Source organism: Cuculus canorus, chromosome 2 (genome assembly GCF_017976375.1).
Source record: "Cuculus canorus isolate bCucCan1 chromosome 2, bCucCan1.pri, whole genome shotgun sequence".
Taxonomy (NCBI): Eukaryota; Metazoa; Chordata; class Aves; order Cuculiformes; family Cuculidae; genus Cuculus; species Cuculus canorus.
Genome location: NC_071402.1, coordinates 31,566,749 through 31,590,971, shown reverse-complemented (window position 1 = coordinate 31,590,971; position 24,223 = coordinate 31,566,749). Strand labels below are relative to the sequence as shown.

Here is a 24,223-nt window from a genome sequence, read left to right as displayed (position 1 = left end):
GCTTCATGTGGCACAGCTGTCATAAAAGAAAGTGAATCCAAAAACTTCTCAAGTGCTATTGAATGTCTTAGAAGGAACATCTCTCTCTTACTACAAATTGCTTAGTATTTTCTAGTAAAAGAGGTCTCAGAGGCTATGGTATAGAAAAATACATAAAGGAGAAGGCAGACAGTTTCTAAAATATGTCTAGTTTACCCCATCTTCTGTATTTTGTCCATCAGAGCATAAAATAAAATAATACAAGTCCTGGTAAAGATGTTTCATGGAAAATGCAGGTCATTCTTTGGGATTTGCATGAGGGGGTGAAACAACATAAATAATAAGGTAACACATCATTTTGAGTGTTTGGACCTCATCAATTCATGTGCACTTCTTGAAAGAGAGCAGTGCTTACCTTATGGAAATCTGTTTAAGTCACACATAAGGAATTGCACAGAATCCAATACCTGTTGTCAAGCTGAAGAAGTGTTTTGCATTGTGAAGAATTAACTTTGCCTCTCCAACACCAGATGTGGATCTGCAAATTTACTTAAGCATAAATTTCTTTCCATTGCTTTCCCATTAATCACAATCTGATTTACCTAATTTACTTAAACGTGGCCCAGTTTCATGGATTCTTAAAAGCGAATAGATTATAATGAAATGGCTGAGGCGTTCTGAACATTTATGGAATTCTTTAACTGGAAATCACTAGTAAGTGTTGCAAATGTTTTGGTTTTCTTTAGCATTTAATTTTATTTGATCATTCATGCTTTCATCCTTGAGAAAATACTGAATTAATTTTTGGTATTGAAATATTATCTCAGTTTTTATTATTTTAAGGAAAAACTAATGGTGCTACAACAGTCACAATTAAATACCTCCTCAAAGTAAAATCCTTTTAGTTATAGATTTAAACCTTTGTATTTTGACCATACTTTGAAAAAAAAAAACAAAAAAACACAATTTAAAATTAATTGTGAACATCACAGAAAAGGATGGAATAACACTTTGGCTTTCTACAAAGAAAGAAAAAGTTACCTGGTTATGAACGTCTGATTCTGTGTGGGTCTCTGCTCTTTCTGGGTGACGTAGCTTCCTACATTGCTGCTTGCCAGAGGTCTCATGAGTGTATCAGTCCTTCTTGTATTACTAATGAGACCATCAGAAATGTAGGTTTTGTATAAGACCTACAAACAATAACAGACTCAACAAAGAACCTAGTCAGTGGCATGCATTAAGAGCAAGTCCTCATGTGCTGGATGCAAGCAACACCAGTCTCACATTGGCAGCAAGAAGAAATATGTGGAGGAGCTGCCCTGCTTAACCATAACTCCCAATTACAAACTAACGTGTCCTCAAAACAGAAAGTCAGGCCACAGCCCTGTGAATCCTATCTAATTCTCCCATCATGTTTGATGCTAAAGGTAAAGTCAAGGACAGGAAGTATAGGTTCTCATCTGTGAAGATGACTGCAAAAATTGCTTAGATCTATTTTAATCTACCCCAAGAGGAGTTTCTTTATCAACCCTTTGGAGAGAAATGTAAATTATAGACTCTTTATGCTTACTTGGTTTAATGATATATGGGTTTGGGTGTCCTTCCAGTGGGCCATCACCCAGAACATTTGAGGGAACCAGAAGAAACTGCTAGTAGAAGGAGAGCTCAGTAGTGATGCTACATCATTTAGAATTCTTGAGGATTCCGGCAGGATACTCTAAGCAAGCACAGCACCATGTAGGAGCCAAACAAGGGAAGAATCTCGTTCATCCCAGTGTTAAAAAAATGATTGACCTTTCAACAAATCCACTGGTAGTTGTATGTTCCGGAGCTGGTCTGAAATAGAGATTTTAACAAATGATGCCGTGTGATGACAGTTAAAACCATGGTCCTAAAACATAAATCTGCTGAACAGAGCCAAACAAATAATGAGCTTGTGTCTCTGATCAAAGGCCACCAAGTAAGAGCTGCAGCATTCCTTGGCACATTCTGGAGATCCCATGGCTATTTTTGACAACTACCATGCGGTGGCCAGCCAATACATTCTGGAGATGGGCAGATGATCACATCTTGCTGCCAAAAGCTTTAAGAGATTTACTCTCTTAAAGACATCCATGGTATTTCGGAGCTGTCTCACAGGCAGGAGCATCTCAGCACAGGGTAAGTTATGACAAAGTGTCCAGTAGGTGATGGGGCACTTCAGCTCACTTATCAAAAGATAACGCAGAGCTTAAGGTGCTCTTAACCAATTCACGGGACACCTCAAATGCGTGCCCAGAGGAAGGATTGTGACAAGGCCATGAAGGCGGCTTTGCCTGGATGAAGTCTGTTTCTGGGCACAGACATGCTGTTTTGTAATGTGTCTCAGGCAACCAGTGCAAACATAAATCTGTTCAAATTTGAGGGGTGCTTTACATAGAGCCGAAGCTCCTTTGAGTAACACTCTTCTGCCAGCAGAAAATGAATTATGCGGATATTATGCCAACTGAACAACCCTTTTAGCATTTTCAAACACAATGTCACATAGAAGGATGCCAGAGAAGCAATGACAAAACAAAAGAAACTGCAAGCCAGAGTCTTGCAAGTCTCCAGTGGAAATGGTTTCCATGTCAAATGACGTAAGTGTCAAGCCTGAGTCACTGCTGCCAATTCAGAAGAGGGAAATATATACTCTGTGGTCAAGGCAGAGCAGGACAGGATGATAAATACTGTGCAGTTTGACTCCAGTGCAAATGAGCTGTTGCGGCTTAATAAAGGTATCTTTCCATAATGCACATTACATTTCCATAGCACTCCATGAAGGACTGGAAACAGAGCCTTCCAGCCAGTGTGAGTTTACCAAAATTTCAGTGGCAGAAAGCAATACCCTTGGAAAGCTCTCCTGAGCCGCTGCCTGCATTTCGTAGCTGTGGTGACTAATATGAAGCTGTTGTTTTAAAAACAGCATTAGAACATGGAAACTGTAATTCTGCTTCATTTTCCTCCCTGATTTTATGCTCAGTGCCAGCAGTGGTTGATACTTGGATGCAAATAAATGTTTAGGTTGAGGTGTTATTATTTAGACGTAAAAATTATGTAGCACCTGCAAAAGTGTGTACACATAAGACTTGTCTTTTCCTTTTGAGAGCATGATCTTATATAAAGTGGGCTGTATAAACTAAGAGCAATGTAGGCCAGTCCTTGGCCACTGGAATATTTTGAGCAAAGTTCCACCAGCTGACAAGAAACTGGCCGATTGTCTGCCTTTCAACCCCACTTTATTGTCTTTGTGATTCGCCTCCAGTTTATCTAAGTTTAGTGAACTTCAGTAGTTCTGTCAACAGAGGGAAGTAGATGGCAAATATTCCCTCCCAGAAGAGTGTACTTACTTTCTGGCAGTTAAGTGACAAGAGAGACAGCACTGATGCAAATCCTCCAGCCAGCACTGTCAGGTTTTGCTTTCACATTTCCTATCTAGTCAAGGCATCTAGTCAAGCCTCTTAAGAGTCAAAGTAGTGTGGTAGTCGGATGGCAGTAGTGAACACACCTGTGGGAGGTACACCCAGGTAGAGGAATGCATCCGCTTAGTGACAGAGATCCAGGAGGAGGTGAAGAGTTTGAGGAGTATCAGAGACTCTAAGAGAGAGACAAACTACTGGAATCACACCCTACTTCCTCTGGTAGGAAAAAAAGCAAAAAGATGGGCCGTTGTCATAGGAGACTCTCTTCTGAGAGGAACAGAAAGCCCAATATGCAGATCAGATGCTTTTTAGAGAAGTCTGCTGCCTCCCTGGAGCCTGAGTTAAAGATGTGAAAAGAAAACTTCCTCCCCTAGCACAGCCCTCAGAGTATTTTGCGCTATAGATTTTTGAGGTAGGCAGCAATGAATTTGCAACAGGAGTTCCAAGGGCAATCAAGAGAGACTTCAGAGCCTTTGGACAACTGGTTAAGGAGTAAAGAGCACAAGCGATGTTCTCTGTCCTTTCAGTTGCAGGGAATGATGAGGGAAGAAACAGGAAGAGCCAGTAGATCAATACCTAAGCCTGGTGTCACCACCAGAATTTTGGTGGTTTTGATCATTGGTCAGTCTAAATGACATCAGACCTACTGGCAACAGACAGAGTACACCTGTCTCAAAAAGGGAAAAGGATCTTTGCATAGGAGTTAGAACAGGCTCGTTGAAAGAGCTTTAAACTAGCTATAAAGGGGGAAAGGAATAAAACCAGGTTTTCTAGAGATAAGCCTGGGGGTGGCAGGTCATGGTTTGAAGGACGGTACACTAGCGAGGTCCTTTGCTCTTCCATCTCAGTGGAGGTAGGGGGATGGAGACACGTGGCAGCAAACACACAAGTGTTAATGGTGTGTTAGAAGCCATAGAAGCACTTGAGAACAGTCATGTAAGAATTGGAGTTTCTCACCCTAAAAAAGGTGGCAAGATCAACAGCCTGACTGAAGGGCATCTACACCAATTCATGCAGCAATAGCAACAAGCAAGGAGGGGCTAGAAGCCATTGTGCAGTGGGAAAACTATTATATAGTTGCCATCAGGGAAACATGGTAGGATGACTCACACAGCTGGAGTGCTGCCATGGATGGCTATAAACTATTCAGGAGATATAGGCAAGGAAGGAGAGGCAGTGGGGTAGACCTCCATGGTATGGGAAGTTTGGATTGTCTAGAGCTTGATGATGGTGATGATAGGGTTTAGTGTTTATAGGTAAGAATCAGGAGGAAGGCCAACAAGCTATAATGGTGGGAGTCTCTTATACACCACTCAACCAGGATGAAGGGGCAGGTGAAATATTCTATAAGCAGCTGGGAGAAGTCTTAAAATTGCTAGCCCTTGTTCTTGTGGAGAACTTGAACTTACCAGATGTACAGTGGAGGGGGAACAGTCCAGGAGGTTCCTGGAGAGTGTGGAAAATAATTTCCTGACACAGTTGGTGAGTGAGCCAACTAGGGAAGGTGCCCTCCTGTACTTGGACTCACGGGTGATGTGATGGTAAGAGGCCATCTTGGGCATAGTGATTATGAAATTATAGAGTTTTTGATTCTTGGAGAAGTGAGGAAGGGGGTCAGCAGAACTGCCACCTTGGATTTCCGGAGGGCAGACTTTGGCAGAGCTGACGAGAACTTTGGAAGGTAGTGCCAAAGGGCAAGACAGTCGAGGGAGGCTGGACATTCCTTACAAAGGAAATCTTAAAGGTGCAGGAGTAGGCCATCTCCATGTGCTGGAAGAAAAGCCTGAGCGGAAGAAGACTGGCTTGGCTGAACAGAGAGCTTCAGCTGGAAATCAGGAAGAAAAAAAAAAAAAAGTTTATCACCTTTGGAAGAAGGGGCAGGCAACTCATGAGTACTACAGTGATACTGTGAGGTTATGCAGGGAGAAAATCAGAAGGGCCAAAGCCCAGCTAGAACTTAATCTAGCTAGTGTGGTAAAGGACAATAAAAAATGTTTCTATAAATAAATTGGCAACAAAAGGAGGGCTAAGGAGACCCTCCACCTGTTATTGAATGCTGGGGGAAATATAGTGACAAAGGATGAGGGAAAGGCTGAGATACTTAATGCTTTCTTTGTCTTATCTTTAATAGTAAGATCCATTGTTCTCCAGGGGACAACTTATTGCTCTCTACCACTACCTGAAAGGAGGTTGTAGCAAGGTAAGAGTTGGTTTCTTCTCCCAAGTAACAAGCAATAGGATGAGAGGAAATGACCTCAAGTTGTTCCAAGGAAGGTTTAGGCTGGATATTAGGAAATAATACTTCACTGAAAAAGTTGTCAAGCATTGGAATAGGCTGTCCAGGGAAGTGGCTTAGTCACCATCCCTGGAGATGTGATCTACAAGATGCATATGTGGTGAATAGATGTGGTGTTTAGGGACTTGGTTTAGTGGTGGACTTTGCAGTGTTAAGTTAACGGTTGGACTCAATGATCTTAAAAGTCTTTTCCAAACTTAATGATTCCATGATGTGTTCTTGTGTGATCTATTGCTCTGTGATGTGAGCAGTGCACATGGTTTGAATCATATCTCACTTCTTCAACAATTTGTCCAGAATGCAGCATCTGCTAAGAAAAGATTATACAACTGTTCCCACAAAGGCAGCAGAGTATTATTACCCATGGTGCCAAGCCTCTGCATGTTTGTTTATTTATTTTTTTGAAAGAAATCTACCTTCCCATATATCCTATATGTTAGAACTGAGTCCAGCCATGGTTGCTGGCCTTAGAGGGACAGGAAGGAAAACCAAGGGGAGTCAGCCCAGTGCCCCAACCTGCAGAAAGCCACAGAGATATCAGAAGACAATACATACTATAAAGTCCTCTGCTGGAACAAAAGCACCCTCATTGCACTCTCATTCTCTTTTAAATCAACTGAGTTGTAAAAGTTATTTCTGTAGAAGGCTATTTTCTCTCTCTCATAAAATTGTATGAAAGTGTTTCCCAAACAGCTTCACTGCTATTGTGTGGCCAACAACCCCGCCCCAAACTGCACTCCTTCACTCCCATGGACCACCACTGAATACAGCAATTGCTCTGCTGCCTCACAGCATTCCTCCTCCAGCCCTGTGAAAGCCAAAGCATGAACCAAAATTGTTCCAGAGACACTAATCTGTAAAGAGTTTTCTGTACACTCCCTAAGAAGAGATGTAGCGCTTTTGTATGTCCTCCAGAAGACAGTTTTCCTACCTGCTCTAAGGAGATTTAGTCTTTCTCTTCTCATGAAGTACCCCTAAACAAGTCTCCTGTGCAAAAAACACTTTTTTTTCTGACATCATCACAAGGAGACCACTTACCAAGGTTATAAGGGCTCTTTGTTCATTTCTCAACTAGGTGCTCACCATCACTCCAAGCTACAGGTTGGCCATTTGAAGCAACTGAGCCACGTGTAGAACAAGAGCTTTGCTGAAGCATCTAATTCTTTAGTGCTCGCATTTGTGACTGTTCGTGGTATCAGGCAGTAAAACTAGAGAGGCAACAGAAGGAAAAAAAGTAATTAGGGGAAAAATAGTACTATGCTATCGCTTATGCCCAGGGAAGACTGTAAGAACACAACTGTCTGCGGCAAGTCATATTCTGGGCCACCTTGTGCAAAAGGAGCAAAGTTATATTGCCTGTTTCTCATCCAGGTAATCATGTTCACTTCATTAATAGAAGCAACTTCCATTGGAATAAAGGTCCAGCCCAGCTGATGGTGATCCTCTTTCTCATGTCCAAGTTGCTGATGAGTCACACAGGGCTGGTAACAATCGTGACATTTCTGGCAAATGAGGAGGACAGAGGGGAGTATCCTCTCTTCCTTCAAACACGAGCCTTTCCTCAAGCTTAACCTCTTTCCATAGTCCCAGACAGTTTCCTTTCATGCTTTTAACTCCTCCCAAAGCTGCACTCTGACTGCCAGTTTTCACCTCCTAGACATTTTTGTCACTGCAAGATTTTCCACTAGGATCCCAGCTTGCACCTCCCCATACCCCCACCGTGACCCAGTGCCACACTGGCAATCTGTGCCATCTCAACATTATCTTCAACTGTGCATCCCCCATTACCTCCACACAGAGCTCACATGGATAATTTTCTCCCTGTTAAATCTAGGTCTGGTCCACATGAAGCTAACGTACAGGTGCCACCAATTATCCTCCCAGTTGAAGATGTCTAAGTAACAAATCCAAGACCTTCAGCCAAACTGATGACCCACATGCTTGATGATCTGAAACATCGTAAGGGAAGCTGTGCCTTCAAATAATTTATTTAAGATCTAGTACATTATGCATAAAAGACTGTGTTAAAAAACACAATGTGGAGTTGTGAAGTCAAACATATCAAAACGCATCTAAAGGGAGTATTAATTTTGCCTAAGAGATCTGTTTCCTTCCAACCACTGGCTGGATTGTCTTTTGTCAGGGAGTAGTGAAGGAGTCTAGTTGCTTCTGAAATAGTTGAATATGTTAGGGGACTTCGGAGTGTGAAATACACTCCTACAGTTAAAGGTACTGAAAATTACTCTGTGAGCTGGATTCTTCTTTTTCTGTTGTTGTTTCCCTTTATATAAATGCTGTGGTAGACTAGTAAAAGGTTACCTAAAGGTTCCGGGTGCTTCTTGTTGCATGAAATGCTGATGTGGGAAGTAGCTCAGATTGATGTGAAAAAGTATTTCCCTCTATGTCTTCCAGCAAGTCAAGAGCAGCAGTGCTTTTTTGAATCCAGGAAATGCGACAGAAGTCCTGAATGAAAAAAACCAACTCAGTTCGAAACACCTCAGACAAACAACTCAATCAACTATTTGATTTTCAACTTTCTGAGTCCCAACTCCCTACTCAGAATGCAGAGCTACACATCCACAGGGCATTGCAAACATCACTTCACTTTTGGGCAGCAAATAATAGTGTTGAGACTGAAAAGTCCTGGGGATAGGGAGAAGGAAGCTTGTTAATAAAAACCTCCTCTTTAGATTCAGGCTTCAACATAAAAGGGATCTCAACTTTTCTCCTGTACCGTACCTACTCGCCTAGAACACATTTCATTCTGCAGCTTCTGTGATCTTTGAACAAAGCAGGGCTAGATGCTGGGTACAAGTTCTGTATACAAATTTATCTTCATCATCTCTCACTGTCCCATAGGATTAACAGTACTGTTGCAACAGTTCTGCTAGTACAAACAAGTGAGAGGCTGGCACTGTCAACAAAAACTTAAATCTGAGGTGGCACTAGCCCCTGGCAAACTCTTCTCTGGCCTTTTTCAGTCAGTCAGACATAGTTGTTATAAGAAATTTGTTTGTAATCTGTCAAATACAATCTTATAAAAATCTCCTTTCTGATGAGAGTCTTTGGTTATAAAAGTTAATGCTATGCAGATAGCTGAGCTGAACAGGCTGTTTCCCAATAGAATCTGGTGTAAGAAGTATTTAATTATATAAAGTTTGAATCACAGCTTTCTCAGCTACTGTTTCATACAGACTGGGTTTCTATCTCACACAATGCAATGAAAACGACATGGAGGGAATTGGCAATAAGAAGGAATTTTGAACTTCCTTTTTTTGGTTTTGCATGAGAAAATGTACAGCCAAAGTGAAAGCTGAATAACGATTTCATTACTGCTCTGTTTTTGCTTAAAAAATGAATAAAGTCAGACTGTCTGGCTAGCACATTACAAGGATATCTATGCTGCTAAAAGATTTAAAAAAAAAAAAAAAAAAAAAAAAAAGCAAAGCAGGGACTTTTCTACCCGGAAACCTGATGTGTCACTCCTTCTGCTTTGTCCCTGGGGGCAGACCATGGGAATTCCCAGCCTTGGACCCCTGTGGCTCTCATCCAGCCATGTCACTGAAGTTGTGCCTGAGATGTTGCTGTGCTGCAGGGGCAGAAAATGAGGCTTCGGTCTGTTAAGTGTCAGGATGAGACCGGGCCTGAGGGGGCTGTGTAAAGAGGCCAGCAGACATCTGGCAGCACCATGGAGAAGCAGGGAGCCTTCTTACTGCCCAGAGAGGAGATAACAACTAGACAAACTTTGCTTAAAACAACAACAACCTGAAGATTTTTAAAGCCCCCAAACTGACTTTGCTTTCAATGAAATCTTCTTCAATGAATATCTGACTCAGTCAGGGCTTTCACAGCTTCACAGGGGTGGGCATGTGGGATTTCAAACCTCTTCTCTGAAACAGGCACAGATTTAACAGGATGGGAGAGTGACAACCATTTAGCTTTAGGTCTACAATCACACCTCTCTGTGTGCTTGGTTGATTTGGTGCCCCAAATCTCAGGACACAGTTGTGGCCACAGGGTAGTTCAGCTTCAGTTGGGTTTGCACCTGCCCCTCGCTCAGGCCATACTGGTTTATGCAGAGAAAAAGGTCTGTGCAGCTGGAGCTGAAGTACAGAGGGCCAGATCATGGAAACCAAATGGGAGGGAAGGGTTTAAGGGTTTATCTTCAAAAGAGCTGCTCTTTCTGCTCGTATGCCTTTCACAACACACCACTGACTAATGCAGTTTACCCTTGCCCACAACAACTTAACGGATATTTGACTTTGTCCAACAAATATGTGCACCATTCACATCTCCACCTACTCCAATTCCTAATAAGATAGTTTAATCATTATCACTCCTGGTGCTACTTTTGGAAGAAAGAGTAATTTTGTCATTGCATGCTCCAGAAAACATGAAAACCTCTAAGGAGCCCAAACTTCCTGTTACCAATGCCTTCAACTTTGCCCCACCTTTGTGAAGTACAGGCAGCTCATGAAAGAATGTCATCCACTCTAACAATTGATTTTCTTATGTACAATAACGTCAGTCCTTTTAAATAAAAGGCTGACCTGTCTCCTTCTAAAATAATTCGTCTGTTTTATGGAGTGTTGTTCCGATTATATACAATTCCCACAAGAAGGGAAGTACCTTTAAAATAAGGACTATTCAGTACTAGTACAGGATTTCCTCTTGTTGTTGATAATTTCCTCTTAATAGAAGATGCAATGAATCCCAGAGAAATTCAAAGGGGCAATCTACAGACAGTTAGGCATCTACATTACACAGGGAACATTGTTCAATCAAATTGATGTTTTCCTGATGAGGTAAAAAATAGATCTACCTGCTGTGTAGCATGTGAAAGTTCCTACAGCACATGCTTCAGTTCCTTTTGCTACATTTTTAATCCCTATCCAATCCCACAAACTTTTACATAACCATCACTGAACAACAACAGATGACAATTATTCTCATTTCATCTTTTGATATTGAAATTCTGCCTCTGAAATGGTGTCTCTGTTAAATAGGACAGGCTTGTTGATAATAAGAAGCAGTGTTACCAAGTTATTATCTGCACTATCAATAGCACATATAGAATACGAAGCAAGTTACCAACTCTGCGTTCTCCCTACGAGATGTCCCTTACCTCAGAAGCAGGCTTTCACTAGAAGAGCTAGTTTTCCGCTACTGGTCTGAACATGCATGTGCCCCACTCACCTGATGGTGAAGGAGACCTCATACCTACACAGATGGCTAACGCATGCCCAAAACCACTATATCGAAATCCAGGAACTAAGCAGCTGCACCCACGGCTAGGTGTTAACTTCTGATAAAGGCTAAGTCATTTGTGTAAATGGCTGCCAGTCATTTGGAGCTCATATCAGTTATCCCGAGGTTTTAAACTCTCTGTCAAGTTGGGTCACAAGCCCCCCTCTCAGGCACCCACCATGCTTTAATTCCTTGACCTCCTTATACTCACTTGATCAGATTGAACAAGTGCAACCAGTAACTCACGCTGTGATGCATTCTTAAGGCCAGCAATAGCCCATCTGAGCCCTGGTTGCTCCCTAGCATGTGAGATGACCCATCAAATTCAATGAAGATGTTCACACGCATTTGTTTCAGCATCTTACTGGTTTTAAATTATATGCCTCCATCTTTGCATGTTGCTCATCCGATTCTGACTTCCTGAGCAAAATTTTGAATACTAAGAGTATTACCTTGCCCACTCTGAATCTGTTACATACTTGCATACAGCTTATTTTGTCATCTGACATCATCTGTTTCCGTATCTTTGCAAGGGGCAATGCAAACAATGCAGCTCTTCATTCATCTGTTCACAGCCTCGGTTTTCCTCTGATCCTACACAGCAGCCTTCCTTCCTGCTCTCTCCCTGCCATTCTCTCACAGAGCTATTCCACCCGCTTTTCTACTGCAACATCCTTTCTTCTGTGAAAGCAGCTCAAACCAGAGAAACATACGTACTGTCAGTGTTTAACCTGTTACTACTGTCTGTACCTAGATTTTACAGCTTACCTTAGAGAAATACAAGCCACCTGAAAATCCCCAGGAAGTCTTTCCAATATAGAGACAAAAAGAGTGGTCTGCAGAGGTCTGCGGGTACTGAGGCTGCCCCAATGAGCCAGAGTGCAGAAGGTGTGCAAAAGTTGTGCAGAGCTGGCTCCAGTTACCCTAACTTGCTTCCCAGGAGGCTTCTCCTGAGGAAAGCAGCCTGGCAAAAGACTCTGAAAAGGTCCAAGCAACACAATACAGTTAAGGGCTCTAGAAGCCTCTAGTGCTCACCTGTTTTGAGCATTTAAATAAGCCCCTCCTGCATTATGCAGCTGTGTTATGTGATGCACTGAATAAAAAAAAAAAAAAAAAAAAGAAAGAAAAAACAGCTGGAAAAGAACCTCTGTCTATGAACTTTGCTTTTCTGGGAAGGCTTGGGTGGGCTGCACAGCACAGGTCAAAGCAAGGCTGTTTGGTCCACTCCTTCAAGCTGCAGGAATAATTAGCAGAATTTGCCAGAGAAAAAATTGTGTGGGATTAGAAAGAACAACATACAATACTCAAGCACATCCTTAATAAAAGCTTTCACCAAATTAACTTCTCATACTCCCAAAAGACACCTACAAGTGTCAGTATCTTACTAGGCATTGGCATTTCAACATTTATTACTGCAGTCAAGCTCCTATATTGCAAGCATGAGTCAATGCCTGCATCTCCTGGCTCCAGAAGAAAGGGACTGTAATTTTTATTTATAAGCTGGGCAAGTAGAGAGACAGGCATTCGGTTACAGGCAAAGTGCACACTGCTCTACAAGGTCAGGCAGGCTGGTTAATACATGGACATATTCATGCCTCAGCGTCCTGAGTCACAAGTACCACAGCCCATCTCTGCAGCCTTTCATGTAAGGCTTCAGAAAAGGGCTTTGTAAATCATTTCTGTTGCCTTCCAGTTCAAAGCCCATAATCTCCACATTTTTCACTGCAGACTTTCAGCTCCATATAGAGTATGTTTCAATCCAAACTGGGAGTTTCTGGCAAGACGCGCTTGTGAATATGCACACAATATAAAACAGGAAGACGGATTTCAGTTTGTCTGTGCTCATTTGGGCTTGTTTGTTGCTTGGGAAAAAAAAAAAAAAACCTGGCAGGCTTCCCACCACTATGCAATAGTCTAGGAAGGCTCCTGTCACCTGGGGACTCACATGCTGACGTGTGAGTGAAGAGAGCAATAGCCAGGATTCATGGGGTTTTCAGCATGATCCTAATAAACTCTGTCATGCTACTAGTGTTAAGATGGGAGCAGTGAACAGAAACTCCTAAGAACTACTGACAGCTTCTTTCCAAAAGCTAAAATGTGTCATTTTCCTGAGCTATTCCTTTATGCCAAAGCACAGAACGCATTTCCAAAGGTTTGTATCTGGTTTTCTGCAGTATTTACCAGCCTCTGAAATTTAGTTTGCACTCAAATCCAGCTTCCTTGATAAAGAAAGATAATATTAGCTTATATGAAATACCGCATCGTCTTACATCCCACACAAAGCTTTAGCCTGAGGATTTCCGGACAGACACAGTTCATCCAAAGCAACTGAAGGTAGTTGGGGGTTCATGGGATCAAGTCACATATGTATTTCCTTTCTTCTCTGTCATCCCTCCAGTTAAGCTTGTGCTCCTTAATTGTTCTTTTGCAATAGGGTAAACAAGTAAATGTTCTGGGCTCAGGAGATATCTGTCATCTATAGCAGCAATCTTATTTTGCCTTTCTCAGTTTGCCTTTGGGAACCTAGCATCCTGCAGGACAGAAAAATAGCAGAACGTCTCAGAATTGTAATTTTTGAGGAAAAAATAGCATTTGTTGTTCATATAGAAAACTTCCAACTCTCACTGTCTCTTGATGAAAGGAGAACAAGCACTGCCATCCCATTTTCATAGCTGGCGAAATAAGCATGACTTACTAATTTAGTAGCGCAAGTAGTAATACAGCCCTGCACTTGTAATCCTGCTGCTTCAACTTCTGGTCCATGCTTTTCCCATTTGAATTACTAGTTTTTTGTGAGTTCTTACAATTTGTTCACCTCTTTTTACTATAACAATCAGTAGATTTTGAGTCTGTAAAAATTACAGACCTACTGCAAAAGTTTAATAAAATTAGTACTTTTCATGAATACCTTTGCTATTAGCAATGCAAAGAGAAGATAGTGGATACGGAAGCAAATACAAGCAGCTAAACTTTTATTGCACTTTCTGCTTCTGAAGTCCGTTCAGGAGTAGGACAGTGGGACAAAAATAATTATAGGGGTCTTTCTGCACAAAAGAGCCAGCTATTTAGAGGCAGGCAAAATCATTTGAATGTCAATGAAATAACCATTAAAAGGCTGAGGAGCACTGCCATTTATTAAAAGATCTAAAGAAGAGTTGTGCGTACTATAGCAGTCTTCTAGGTAGGAGCTGTTAATTTGGTATAAAAACTTACCAGGGACAGGGCAGAGCACAGTTAAACAGGAGACAATACACACTGTGAAAAGGAAACTAGCTTTGGAATTTTAGAGCCTCTTATTTTATGTTTCTACACGAAAATACTATGCTCTACAATCTCTCCTCAGTAACATCTATGTATGTCCAGCTCCCACAGAGTTTTGTGTTTCATTTCTAGCAATGTTCCCTACAGCTCAGGGAGGAAGGTAAAACAAGGTTATGCACTTGAATGCCCTCCCCCTCCTTCCAGGCTCATGGCAATCCTTCCGAGAAAGCCTCTCATCAATGCCACTCCTTAATTGGCCCAAGAGCCCCTCTTTAAACAAAGGTCTCGTCTCCCACAGGGCCGAGCTCTTTCTGCTATTCTGGCAGAGCTAAATCCAGACAAGGATGTGCCATTTACCAACACAAGTATACTATAAATTCAATTGCACAGAAAAGAAGTGAGATACACCCAAGAAAATTGTCAGTGTTCTGCAGGTAGATATTTGCAGCTAGGACAGACCACATCTGGAGAAAAACCTATATCTACGCATTAGCCTGTCAGGTTGTTACTTCAAGAAAAAGTGTAAGACACTAGTAGTACCGCTCAGTAACAAACACAGGATCAGTTGGAGACCTTGGGTAGATTCTGCACTAAAGCACTGAACATGAGCCAATCCAGACTTACGTACAAAATTTTTATGTTACAGAGCTATAGGTCAGATAAAGATTTCATAAGTTAGACAGGAAAGGGCTCTGCATTTCTAAAGATGATCACTTTTTAATACTAATACAAGTTAGTAAGAACATTCAGGTGCACTGCAGCTTTAACCTCTTCTTTAGCAGTAACTGTGGTGTCTTCACTACCTGACTACATGCTGCCAAGCAAGTAAAAGTGACACGCAAAACGAATCCTACGTTTTCCTTTCCTTGACGGTTATTCTGAGGCATTGCAGTTCTTTATGTACTCAGCTCATATAGCTAAGTATGCCATATCTGAGAAAAAAAGTAAATTCAATACCCACAACAGGATTAAGTAGCAATTGTTTGACACCTTCCATGATACCCAGAGGCACAGAATTCTTCACTGATATATATCAGACAAGCATGTCATTTAAAATACTTTGTTCTTTCTCCTTTATTTAACACAAATACAAGAGCAGTCAAACCCCATCCAGTGGAACTCACTAGATAAACCTCTTCAGATTAAGATTCTCATGAAATCAACCAAACTATACATGTACAGGCACACACACACACACACAAGAATGCAGCAGAGCCCTTACAAAATGAGGAGTAGCACTGAACTGCACTTAGAAGTAAAACACAACAGAAAAATCAAACTCTTAGGATACATCTGTTAAGCAACAAGGCTGTGCACTGAACGTCTTACCACTGTACCATCCCATTTGCTATTTACATACCAGCATTAGCCGTTTCAGGTGCAAATTTAAAGCTCACAGAGGGAAAGAGTCTGATCCCAGTTATCCAAGAATACGGCACAATAGAACAACTACTCCACTGTAACTCAAAAGCAGAATCTGGCCCTATGAAATGAACATGCATATGACCAGCTCGGACCGGAAGAGTACTGCAGGTGACAACTTACCTTTTGCCTTCACTTCCCCAGCAACTAAACCCATCACCAATATAGCGTGTAATTTGGCTTTTGGACCCTCCCCACTCTACAGTTTGCTCTAAAGCACACACTGCTCCTTTTGGTAGAAGAAATAGCACAGTGCTTCTGTGATGTGACTGAACGTCCACTAGGGACTAGGATAAGACCACCAAATATATCAAAGTGCTGCAGAAGGAAGAGAAATTGGGCTCTTAGATAAAGCTGGACAAGCTGGTTCATCTGATTTGTCAACGCTTTGTTCAGAAATATAAGACTCAAATATAGTTTACAAAAAGAGTAATTTTTATAGAAAATTTCAATCTCAAAATACTATCAAAACCACAGCTTGTTAATGCTGAGAAGAGTGGTCTTGGAAAAATTAATAACTAAACTAGGCCGTTGCCAACAATAGGAGGTGAAATCTCTTCATAGAAAGACGGTCTTACATACTTAGGAGAAATGAAACATTTTAAACAAACTGTTTACAAAAGTGATTTAAATGCTTGGCACAGATCTAACACAAGTGTTAACAACCACTATTGTAATTTTATTTTTGGACAACTTCAGCAACTATTTAAAAAAAATTGCTAATACAAAAATGAAAACAAAACAAAAAAAATCAGAGACAGTTTTTAGACAAACTTAGTTAAGGTGAAGCTGTACCTTTGTCCCAGTTATTAAGAACTTCAACTTTAAGCGAGGCATAACCCAGCTCAGCTAGGTTTGTAGGCTTCCCCACCCTTACTAAACAGTTAGTCCTTAGAAGGCTCCAATCTCAGTCCCCCAGGGTCTGTATGGTTTGCCAAGGGTTGCTGACTGTGTTGGTGCAGATGGGCTCAGCACGTTGGGGGACAGCAGATGGAAGGAGCCAAACGAAAAAGGGAACGCAGACAGAGATGCCATGGAGGAGAGAAGAGGAGGAGACAGTTTGGTAGTAGATGTGACCATGGGGAGCACTGGTCCAACGCTGCCATTTGGGGGCACTCTGAGTGAGGAAGTTTCAGCGTGTGGGGCGGCAATTCTGGTCTGGTGATGTGGTTCTGTGGAAGATGCCGTAGTACTGGTATTACCATGCCCGTTTTGAGCCAGCAGCAACGGGTGAGATAGGTGAGGGTGATGTCCAAAGGCAGTGCCCCAAGGAATGTGTCCAATGCCAGTGTGTGCACTACTTGCTGCTTCTCGTTGAGAGGCGTAGTTATTGAGATGAGACACAAGTCGAACTCGCAGAGGATCAGAGGCATCCAGACCCTCTATAATACTAAGGTATCGAGCAACTTCAGCCAGGCACTCTCGAAACCCTAGACTCCGATAGTCCATAGCCAAAGCATGAGCATCAAAATAACCTAAGAGAAAAGAAGAAAGAATGGAGTCTCAAGATGCTGTTTTCTAGTCATTGTACACACATAGTCTCCCCGCTCCACCCTCCCCTATAAGCATATTTCACTTGGATGTGGTTAGTATTCCCAGCCACAGACTAACTGCCAAGCTTCTTTCTTTTTTCTCCCCGTTTTTTGTCTAACAAGCTTTTCTTTTATATCTGTGCTGTGATGCTGCAAGTCCCAAGACCAGGCACAGACTGCCATTTTTAAACTAAAATTGCACAGTGCCACTGGAGGAAAGTATTTTCGTTCTTTTCATGTCTCCCCAGTGCAGACAAGACCACAGTGCAGTGAAATTCATTAGAAACATAAGTCTTAACTTATCAGAAGGGACTTCTGCAGGCACCATAACTCTTTTCCTAAAAGCGCTAATACTCTTTACCACTCATTTCATCCTGTTTTTTTTTTTCCCTAGTTTCTGTTCTGAACCTTCAGAAAGTTAGGGAAACAAACAGCTGACAACAACAAAAACTTTGCCAAAAGGTTCCAAAAGCCAATTCTCTTTCCAGTGCTGACACATCGCTAGAGAGACTTGCAATCACTCTCTTCTAGAACCCAGAGATAGCACTGCAAAGTGTTTCAGTGTTTGAGGTGCCACAAATCTCTTCCAAGTAGCAGAAAGTCCCAGATTCCTGATGAAACAGAAGAAGCGTTTCCCTAACTTTCTCCAAGTGCTCCCACAGCACATCGTGCACGGAATGGTAGGGAACACGCACCGAATTCTAGGGAATGTGCACCGAATTCATGGGAACGCACTCCTCTCTCTGCAGCCCCTCCGCAGAGCTGCCAACCCACTGTCAGGAACCAAACCTTACCTTTCCCTCCCGCCGTATGCAGCATCTTCAGGTGGTCAACAGTCATTTGAAGAATCTCTGCTTTTTCCAGCTTGGCTGATCCCTAGGAGAGAAGGGGAAGAGGGAAACTTTGAAGGCACAGACATTATTATACGATCTTTAAGTCGGAACCGGATGATCGTTAAGGTCCCTTCCACCCCAGACTACTCTACGACGAGAGAGGTCGCCGGGCGCTACCTGCTTCTCGAAGGCGCTGGGCACCAGCCTGCGCAGCTCGGAGAGGCTGTTGTTGATGCGGTCGCGGCGGCGCTTCTCGATGATCTAGGGCAGAAAGAAGGGGGGTTGGGGGGCTGCGGGCCGGGGCGGGGGGAGCCGCGGCCGCCCGGGAGCACTCACCCCTCGGCGCCTCTTCCTGGCCAGGATCTGCGAGGTGGCGGAGGGCGACGCGGAGCCCGCGGCCGAGCTCAGGTTCCTGCGGGGAGCGGGGACAGCGGTCACCGGGGATGGGGGATGCGGGAGGGGGATTCGGGCTCCGCGGGGAGGGAAGCGGCGCCCGCGCTCACCCGTTCTCGTCCGCGCTCTCCTTCTCCACCTCGACGGCCTCGTCCAGCTCCTCGCTGTCGGACGAGCTGTACTCGGGGTGCGCCCGCTTGGCGGCGGGGAGCGCGGGGCGCGGGCGGCGGGGAGCGCGGGGCAGGAGGGCGGCTCGCCCGGGGACCGGGTCCCCCATGGTCCGCACTCCGGCGCCACCGGCCGCGGGCAGGCGGGCGGGCGGCGGGCAGCGCGGCGACGGGCAGCGATGCGCCCGCAGCCGGCCCCGCCGCCCCCATTGGCCGCCGCGACGCCGCCGCAGCCAATCGCCGCCCGCGGGACCCGCCCCCCCGCGCCGCGGGACGGGAGGCGCCGCCGCCGGCCGTGGGAAAGCGGCTCGGGGAGAGCGGGGCGGCCGCGTGCGGGGCGGGGGCGGGGGGGAGTGAGGGGGGGGTGGGATGGGGATGGGTGGGATGGGATGGGATGGGTAAGGGATAGGAAGAAATGGGATGGCGTGGGAAGATATGGGATGGGATAGGATGGGATGAGGGGGATGGGATGGGGATAGCAAGAAATGGGATGGCGTGGGAAGAGATGAGATGGGATGGGATGGGATGGGATGGGATGGGATGGGATGGGATGGGATGGGATGGGGATAGGGGTAGGATGGGAATGGGATGGGATGGCATGGCATGGCATGGCATGGCATGGGATAGGAAGAAATGGGATGGAGTGGGAAGGGGTAGAATGGGGCAGGATAGAGTGGGAAGGGGTGGGGTGGGATGGGATGAGGATAGGATGGGGAAGGGATAGGAAGAAATGGGATGGGTTGGGAAGGGGTAGATTGGGGCAGGATGGGGTGGGAAGAGAAGGGATGGGGTGGGATGAGGAAGAGGGAGGGGAAGGGATGGTGTGGGATGCGATGGGAAGGGATGGGGCACGTCCCAGGCTAGGGAAGCAGACAGTGCAGAGGAGAGGGCAGCACCAGTCCCCAGTAGCCTGAGCCCTGCGGGCAGTTACAGCCTGCACAGGTGATTGTTTCTCCCGAGGCCAGAGTGGCTTCGGAGAGCTTCCCCCAGACAGGCAGTGTGGGGAGAAGGGAAAGCCTCAGCCGGAGCCACTTGCCCTCCTTAGAAAAAAGTGAGCTAAATAGGTGGCTAAAGCTCAAAAGTTGAGGAGACCTAAACTTAGGGTTTTTCCTTCATTAGCAGTGCAAACGAAATCAAAGCGTCACTCTTGACTGTCTAAAGTGTAAATCTGTCAGGCAAATCCTTTCCTTGCCTCTCCCCTCCCCCCTTATATTTTTTAGGTGGGGAGATGAAGGAGGAACAATTTTTAAGCATCTAAAAGCAAATGTGCTTTGCTGTGCAGTTGCTGGCAAGGAAGACAAGATGACAGGAAAGGTCAGCGTTGCGTGCAGTGGATGCAGAGTTCTGGCAGGCGTGCTGGCAGTGAGAATGCTCTGCTTTGCACCAAGCAGGGCACTGAGCCTGGATTCTGTGTTCCCCCAAACTGCTGTGTTTCCCAGCACAAGTCCTCTTCAATTTGCCGTCTTACTCAGGCTGAGGGACTGGCAAAATGGGACAGATGAAATGAGGGTGTACTAGTTGAGGTGGTTTCATAATAATTAAATTTTCATTTACATGAAGCCTTTCAACTAAGGCTCCTTTTCTAAGTTGATTCTTTTGTGTTGCACACTTGAAGGTGCTGGAGGAGAACTAAGATGTGCACAGTGTGACAGTAAAGAATCAACTAACCCAGGTTTCCCCATTTGAAGACCCTGGAATAGCTGCTTTCAACCTCCCACTGGTTTAGGTAAAAGTTCCAGGTTTCGTGGGGTTGCCCATACTTTTGCAAAGTGTCTCTGGTGGGAAGGGGAATGGTAGCAAAGACCAAGCTAAGTAGTAAAAGCTGTAGATAAGAAGATAGACACCGTCCTGCAGCCACCTCTAAGTAGCTAACAGAAGACAATAGAAATATTCTGTTCCCATATTACATTTTTCATAACTCTGTCCTTTTGCAATGCTATAATTAAGCTTGTGTCAGCACTTCTATTACATCCATCTTTCCAGACTCTGTACATTTGTTATAAAGCATCTCTGTGCACCACTTACTTTCACAGGACCAAAAGCAGGTCCATGGAGGGGGCAGTGACTTTATGCCTTTCTGGCCTGCAGACTACACAGATTTCTCCCATCTATGCATATGTCTTCTTCATAATATGAGGGAGAAAACATCGTAAAAGGAGTTACTTGGCATTAAGCATTCATTGCTTGTGAGTAGAGGTCTGGCCACCCAGGTTCCCAGCAGTCAAATGCTGGGTCTGAGCCTCTGCCCTTAGTTCCATGAACCACTGGGGCCAGGCAGCCTCCAAAGATGCTTTCGGAGCTTGTGTAGGCACTTACTTCTCTGAAACAATTTGCAGGAACAGGCAAGTAGAGTGTAGCTGAGCCTCAGTGTGAGCAATTGCAGTTGGCTATCAGCTGCTGTGGGAAGATTAGAAATGTTTGCTCGTGTGTGGTTTGAATATTCCCATCCAGCCCTAGGAGGAACAGGCAGCAAAACTGGCTTTAAATTACTCTTGTGCTTTTCTGATTCTGGGCAGAGCCTGATATTCAACATTGGTCTAATTGTTAACTGTGGCTCAAAAGGCAGTTTTATTACCCAGACATTACCAACATGTTGAGACAGTGCTGTCATGCACCTCTTGCCAGAAGGGCAGACGGGAGAGCAACCTTTTGCATGTCAGAGTCCAAAGAAATTAAAATGACAGTGCAAAAGAAGAAGACACTTCTAAAAAGAGCTTAATTTCATACCCCACTGATACATTCACAGCAATGAGGCAGTGAACTTCGGGAGAGGACCACCTTCTCTCCCGTCCTCTACACTGCCATGATGCCTCTCTTCTCCCTGCTTCACGCTACAGTGCAAGCACCCTCCTGCCTTCTACCTGCTCACTTCTTCCTACAGCCATGCCTATGCCTCAGTTTCCCCACCGCCCAAACATTTTATCCCATAGCTGCACCCCATACCCTTTCCCATCATAGCCACTGGCCTGCTTGCCTCCCCAGGTCTGCTTCCCCATCACTTCCAGCTCTGGCAGAACTCAGCATTTCCAGACACAGGCTCTGCAGCCACATCTGGCAGGAACAAGAACAGAGGGTAAAGCCATTACAGCAAAGCAGAGACTGAGGTTAGAAATATGCAGGAACTGTTGGTCACAACTGTCCGTTAGAAAGGACTAGTGTTGGGTTTTGTGTGCACCCTCCCATTTTTCTTTTCTGAATACCTCCTACAGCAGTTTAGGTGCCAGTCAAAGAACAAGTGAAAGGGAGTTGTTTATTGCTGCTACAGGCTTCCCTCCAGCAGAGAACTGCTACTGCTGACCCTTGCTCTAGTGTGTGCACTAAATTAACTCCCATCCCCTTCCTTTGGATCTTCTCTCCCAAAGGAGCAAGTGCTTTGAAGAGTAATCCCGTCAACCTGTCACCCCGAGTCCCGGAAACCCGCTGTTACTATGGTTACTGTGCCCAATTCAACTGGTGGCTCTGGCACTCGCATTGCAGCCAGGCAAAAACATCAATGCCTCCCACCACCCCACCGCATATATCAAGCTGCAGCATCAGCTCTGCAAGCAAGAAGTTGCTGCTCCAAATCTTTTATTCTTCTTTACTGACTTCTGGCTGAATGTGTCAATTCTTGGGTGCCACTGACACAGTTCAAAACTAGATATCACAGATCAAATGCAAGTGCTTGATAAATAAACAGGAGCAACAGAAGTGGCGGGGGTTTTAGATTTTTTTGCATGATCTGTTAACAGTGCTATGACTGTAGAGGTGTTTTCTCAGGAGCTGAACACTGAAATTCACCTCTGCACATCTCTGAGGTCCAGGTAAAGTTAGGCTTGGGTGCTCTCTAAGCACGGCTGGCCCTAAGTTCTGCTGTGTGGATGCTGTGTGTCATTGTGCAACCTATGCAGCAGCAGAACAAACATTACACATCCACACTCACGTGCATCTGTACTGATGTCCAGGTCGTCAAGGCATTTCTGTCTTCAGATTGGCCAAGGACAGTGATAATTTTTCCATCAAAGCCCTTAGTGTAAGCAAAATGCTTACAAAAATGCTGCAACACTTCTGCTGCAGCATAGGTTTTAGCTCTCATTTTTTGGAAGTAGTGTATAACTTGTATAGCTATAAATAAGCAAGACAGCATATCAAAAGCAGCATTGCAGACAGATTTCTCTTCTGGATGGCTCTGAACAATGCAGGTAGTCTTTGCATTTACCTGAGCAGGCTTCAGTTGATCTCCCAAACCAGACCTGGGCTACAACTGTGTATGGGGCTAATCTGTGAGTACTTTCAAGCCATTTGACAGGCAAAGCTACCTCATATTCAGTCAGCCCTCTGATTCAGTTGAGAACAAGCAAACTGGCTATTTTGTCACTTGGTTTCTTTTCCAATCAAGTCAACCGCTTTACTTTTCTTATGCAAGCCTCCCTCTGAGCCCAGGTTCTGACAAACAGCAGTTCCTTCCACTAGACATCCCTTCCTCTGTTCCAAAACACATTCTGTCCTGTGCACTGGAGGAGGCCAAGACCCTACAGGAGGAACAACACTGGGTCATGTTAATTATTGGCTGTCTCATAGTATATGCAAAAGGGGGCTGACTTGGCATGGCATTGTGTGGAAAAATCTGATTTGATTTACAGCCACCTTTGCTCTTAATTGCAGGAAAATGACATAATGTCCATGTGTGTAAGCGTGTACCCTGTGTGTAAAATCACACAAGAAATTCAATATCATGCTACTGGCAGGTCAGGCTCAATCAGCATTGCCAAATGGTACAGCAGACGGTGGTCACAGATGTCTGTCACCTACAGACATCATCCTGCCAAGGTGACAATTTCAGCATAGCTTGGCTATTTACCCCTGTGTTCTTTCCTCCTCAATATCACACAGTATAGTTTGCACCAGATATCACAGAGTAAGACCATGTTTTTCTTTTTGCTGACCTCTTTTCAACTGAGCCCTCTGTAGTTTGCCAAAATAGTTTTTTTTTCTGTTCCTCCAGTACTTTTCCTCATAATTAGACCAAGGAATAATCACACAGAAACTTGCTCTGGTTTCCTGCTGTCAAAATCCTCACAGCCCATCAAAGAACAGTCTGACTAGCCATTTTTCGTGTGCAATTTTGCAGCTTGAACATTTTAAGAGCAATGTTCAAACCATGCTTCATGTTATACAGTGATACATGGAGTCTCTGCTCCAGAGAATTTACAGACTGAGACCTACTTTGAGTTTTCTTTGCCAGTAAGACACAGCTTTGAGAAAAATGTGTGTGTGCTATTCATTCTTACTAGGAAGCAAACAACTCCTGGACCTTCTGTTCTGCCTCACAAACTGTTATACCTGGCTTCTTGGCAAATCAAAAACCATATTTCCTAGCAAGTTTCCTAAAACTACATTTCATCATGCAAAAAATAAAAATGAAAGTTAAGCTGCTGGTAAGTACAGTTTGGAATAAGGCAAATCAAAGTAATAGTTTATTGCTTTTGAAGATACCAGCTATTAAAAGCCTCAATGATCATTGTACACACAACTTCAATGAAAATGGTGCACGTTACCTATCTGATGTGGTGAGCATGAACTTGTGGAAAAGTGTCTCTTTATTTTCACTCAGATGATAACTTGTCTTCACCTCGCACCTTCCTGCCATGGCATTTACTAACACCTGCTGTTT

At 44.1% G+C, this 24,223-nt stretch overlaps 1 protein-coding gene and 1 long non-coding RNA gene across 2 annotated transcripts; both read right to left on the bottom strand.

Moving 5' to 3' along the window:
* Positions 1 to 1,026: 1,026 nt before the first annotated feature.
* LOC128851442 (uncharacterized) lies at positions 1,027 to 8,172 on the bottom strand. The gene is made up of 4 exons (XR_008448828.1): positions 8,035 to 8,172; positions 6,754 to 6,923; positions 1,550 to 1,815; positions 1,027 to 1,169 (listed from the first exon to the last, which is right to left on the bottom strand). It is a non-coding gene; the product is annotated as an uncharacterized LOC128851442 (long non-coding RNA).
* A 6,034-nt stretch (positions 8,173 to 14,206) lies between these two features.
* Positions 14,207 to 18,813, bottom strand: HEY1 (hes related family bHLH transcription factor with YRPW motif 1). Its single transcript, XM_054060640.1, has 5 exons — positions 18,514 to 18,813; positions 18,347 to 18,422; positions 18,188 to 18,271; positions 17,972 to 18,053; positions 14,207 to 17,120 (listed from the first exon to the last, which is right to left on the bottom strand). Exons 1-5 carry the CDS (start codon positions 18,678 to 18,680, stop codon positions 16,537 to 16,539), a joined length of 993 nt encoding a protein of 330 aa, XP_053916615.1. The 5' UTR covers positions 18,681 to 18,813; the 3' UTR covers positions 14,207 to 16,536.
* Positions 18,814 to 24,223: the final 5,410 nt, after the last annotated feature.

Bases quoted from the DNA above. Each gene is read 5' to 3' on its own strand.
- HEY1 (XM_054060640.1), bottom strand. From the start codon at position 18,680: ATGGGGGACCCGGTCCCCGGGCGAGCCGCCCTCCTGCCCCGCGCTCCC. The intron at 18,423-18,513 runs GTGAGCGCGGGC...CGCTCCCCGCAG, and splicing joins GAGAGCGCGGACGAGAACGG to GAACCTGAGCTCGGCCGCGG. The intron at 18,054-18,187 runs GTAGCGCCCGGC...CTTCTCTCCTAG, and splicing joins CCAGCGCCTTCGAGAAGCAG to GGATCAGCCAAGCTGGAAAA.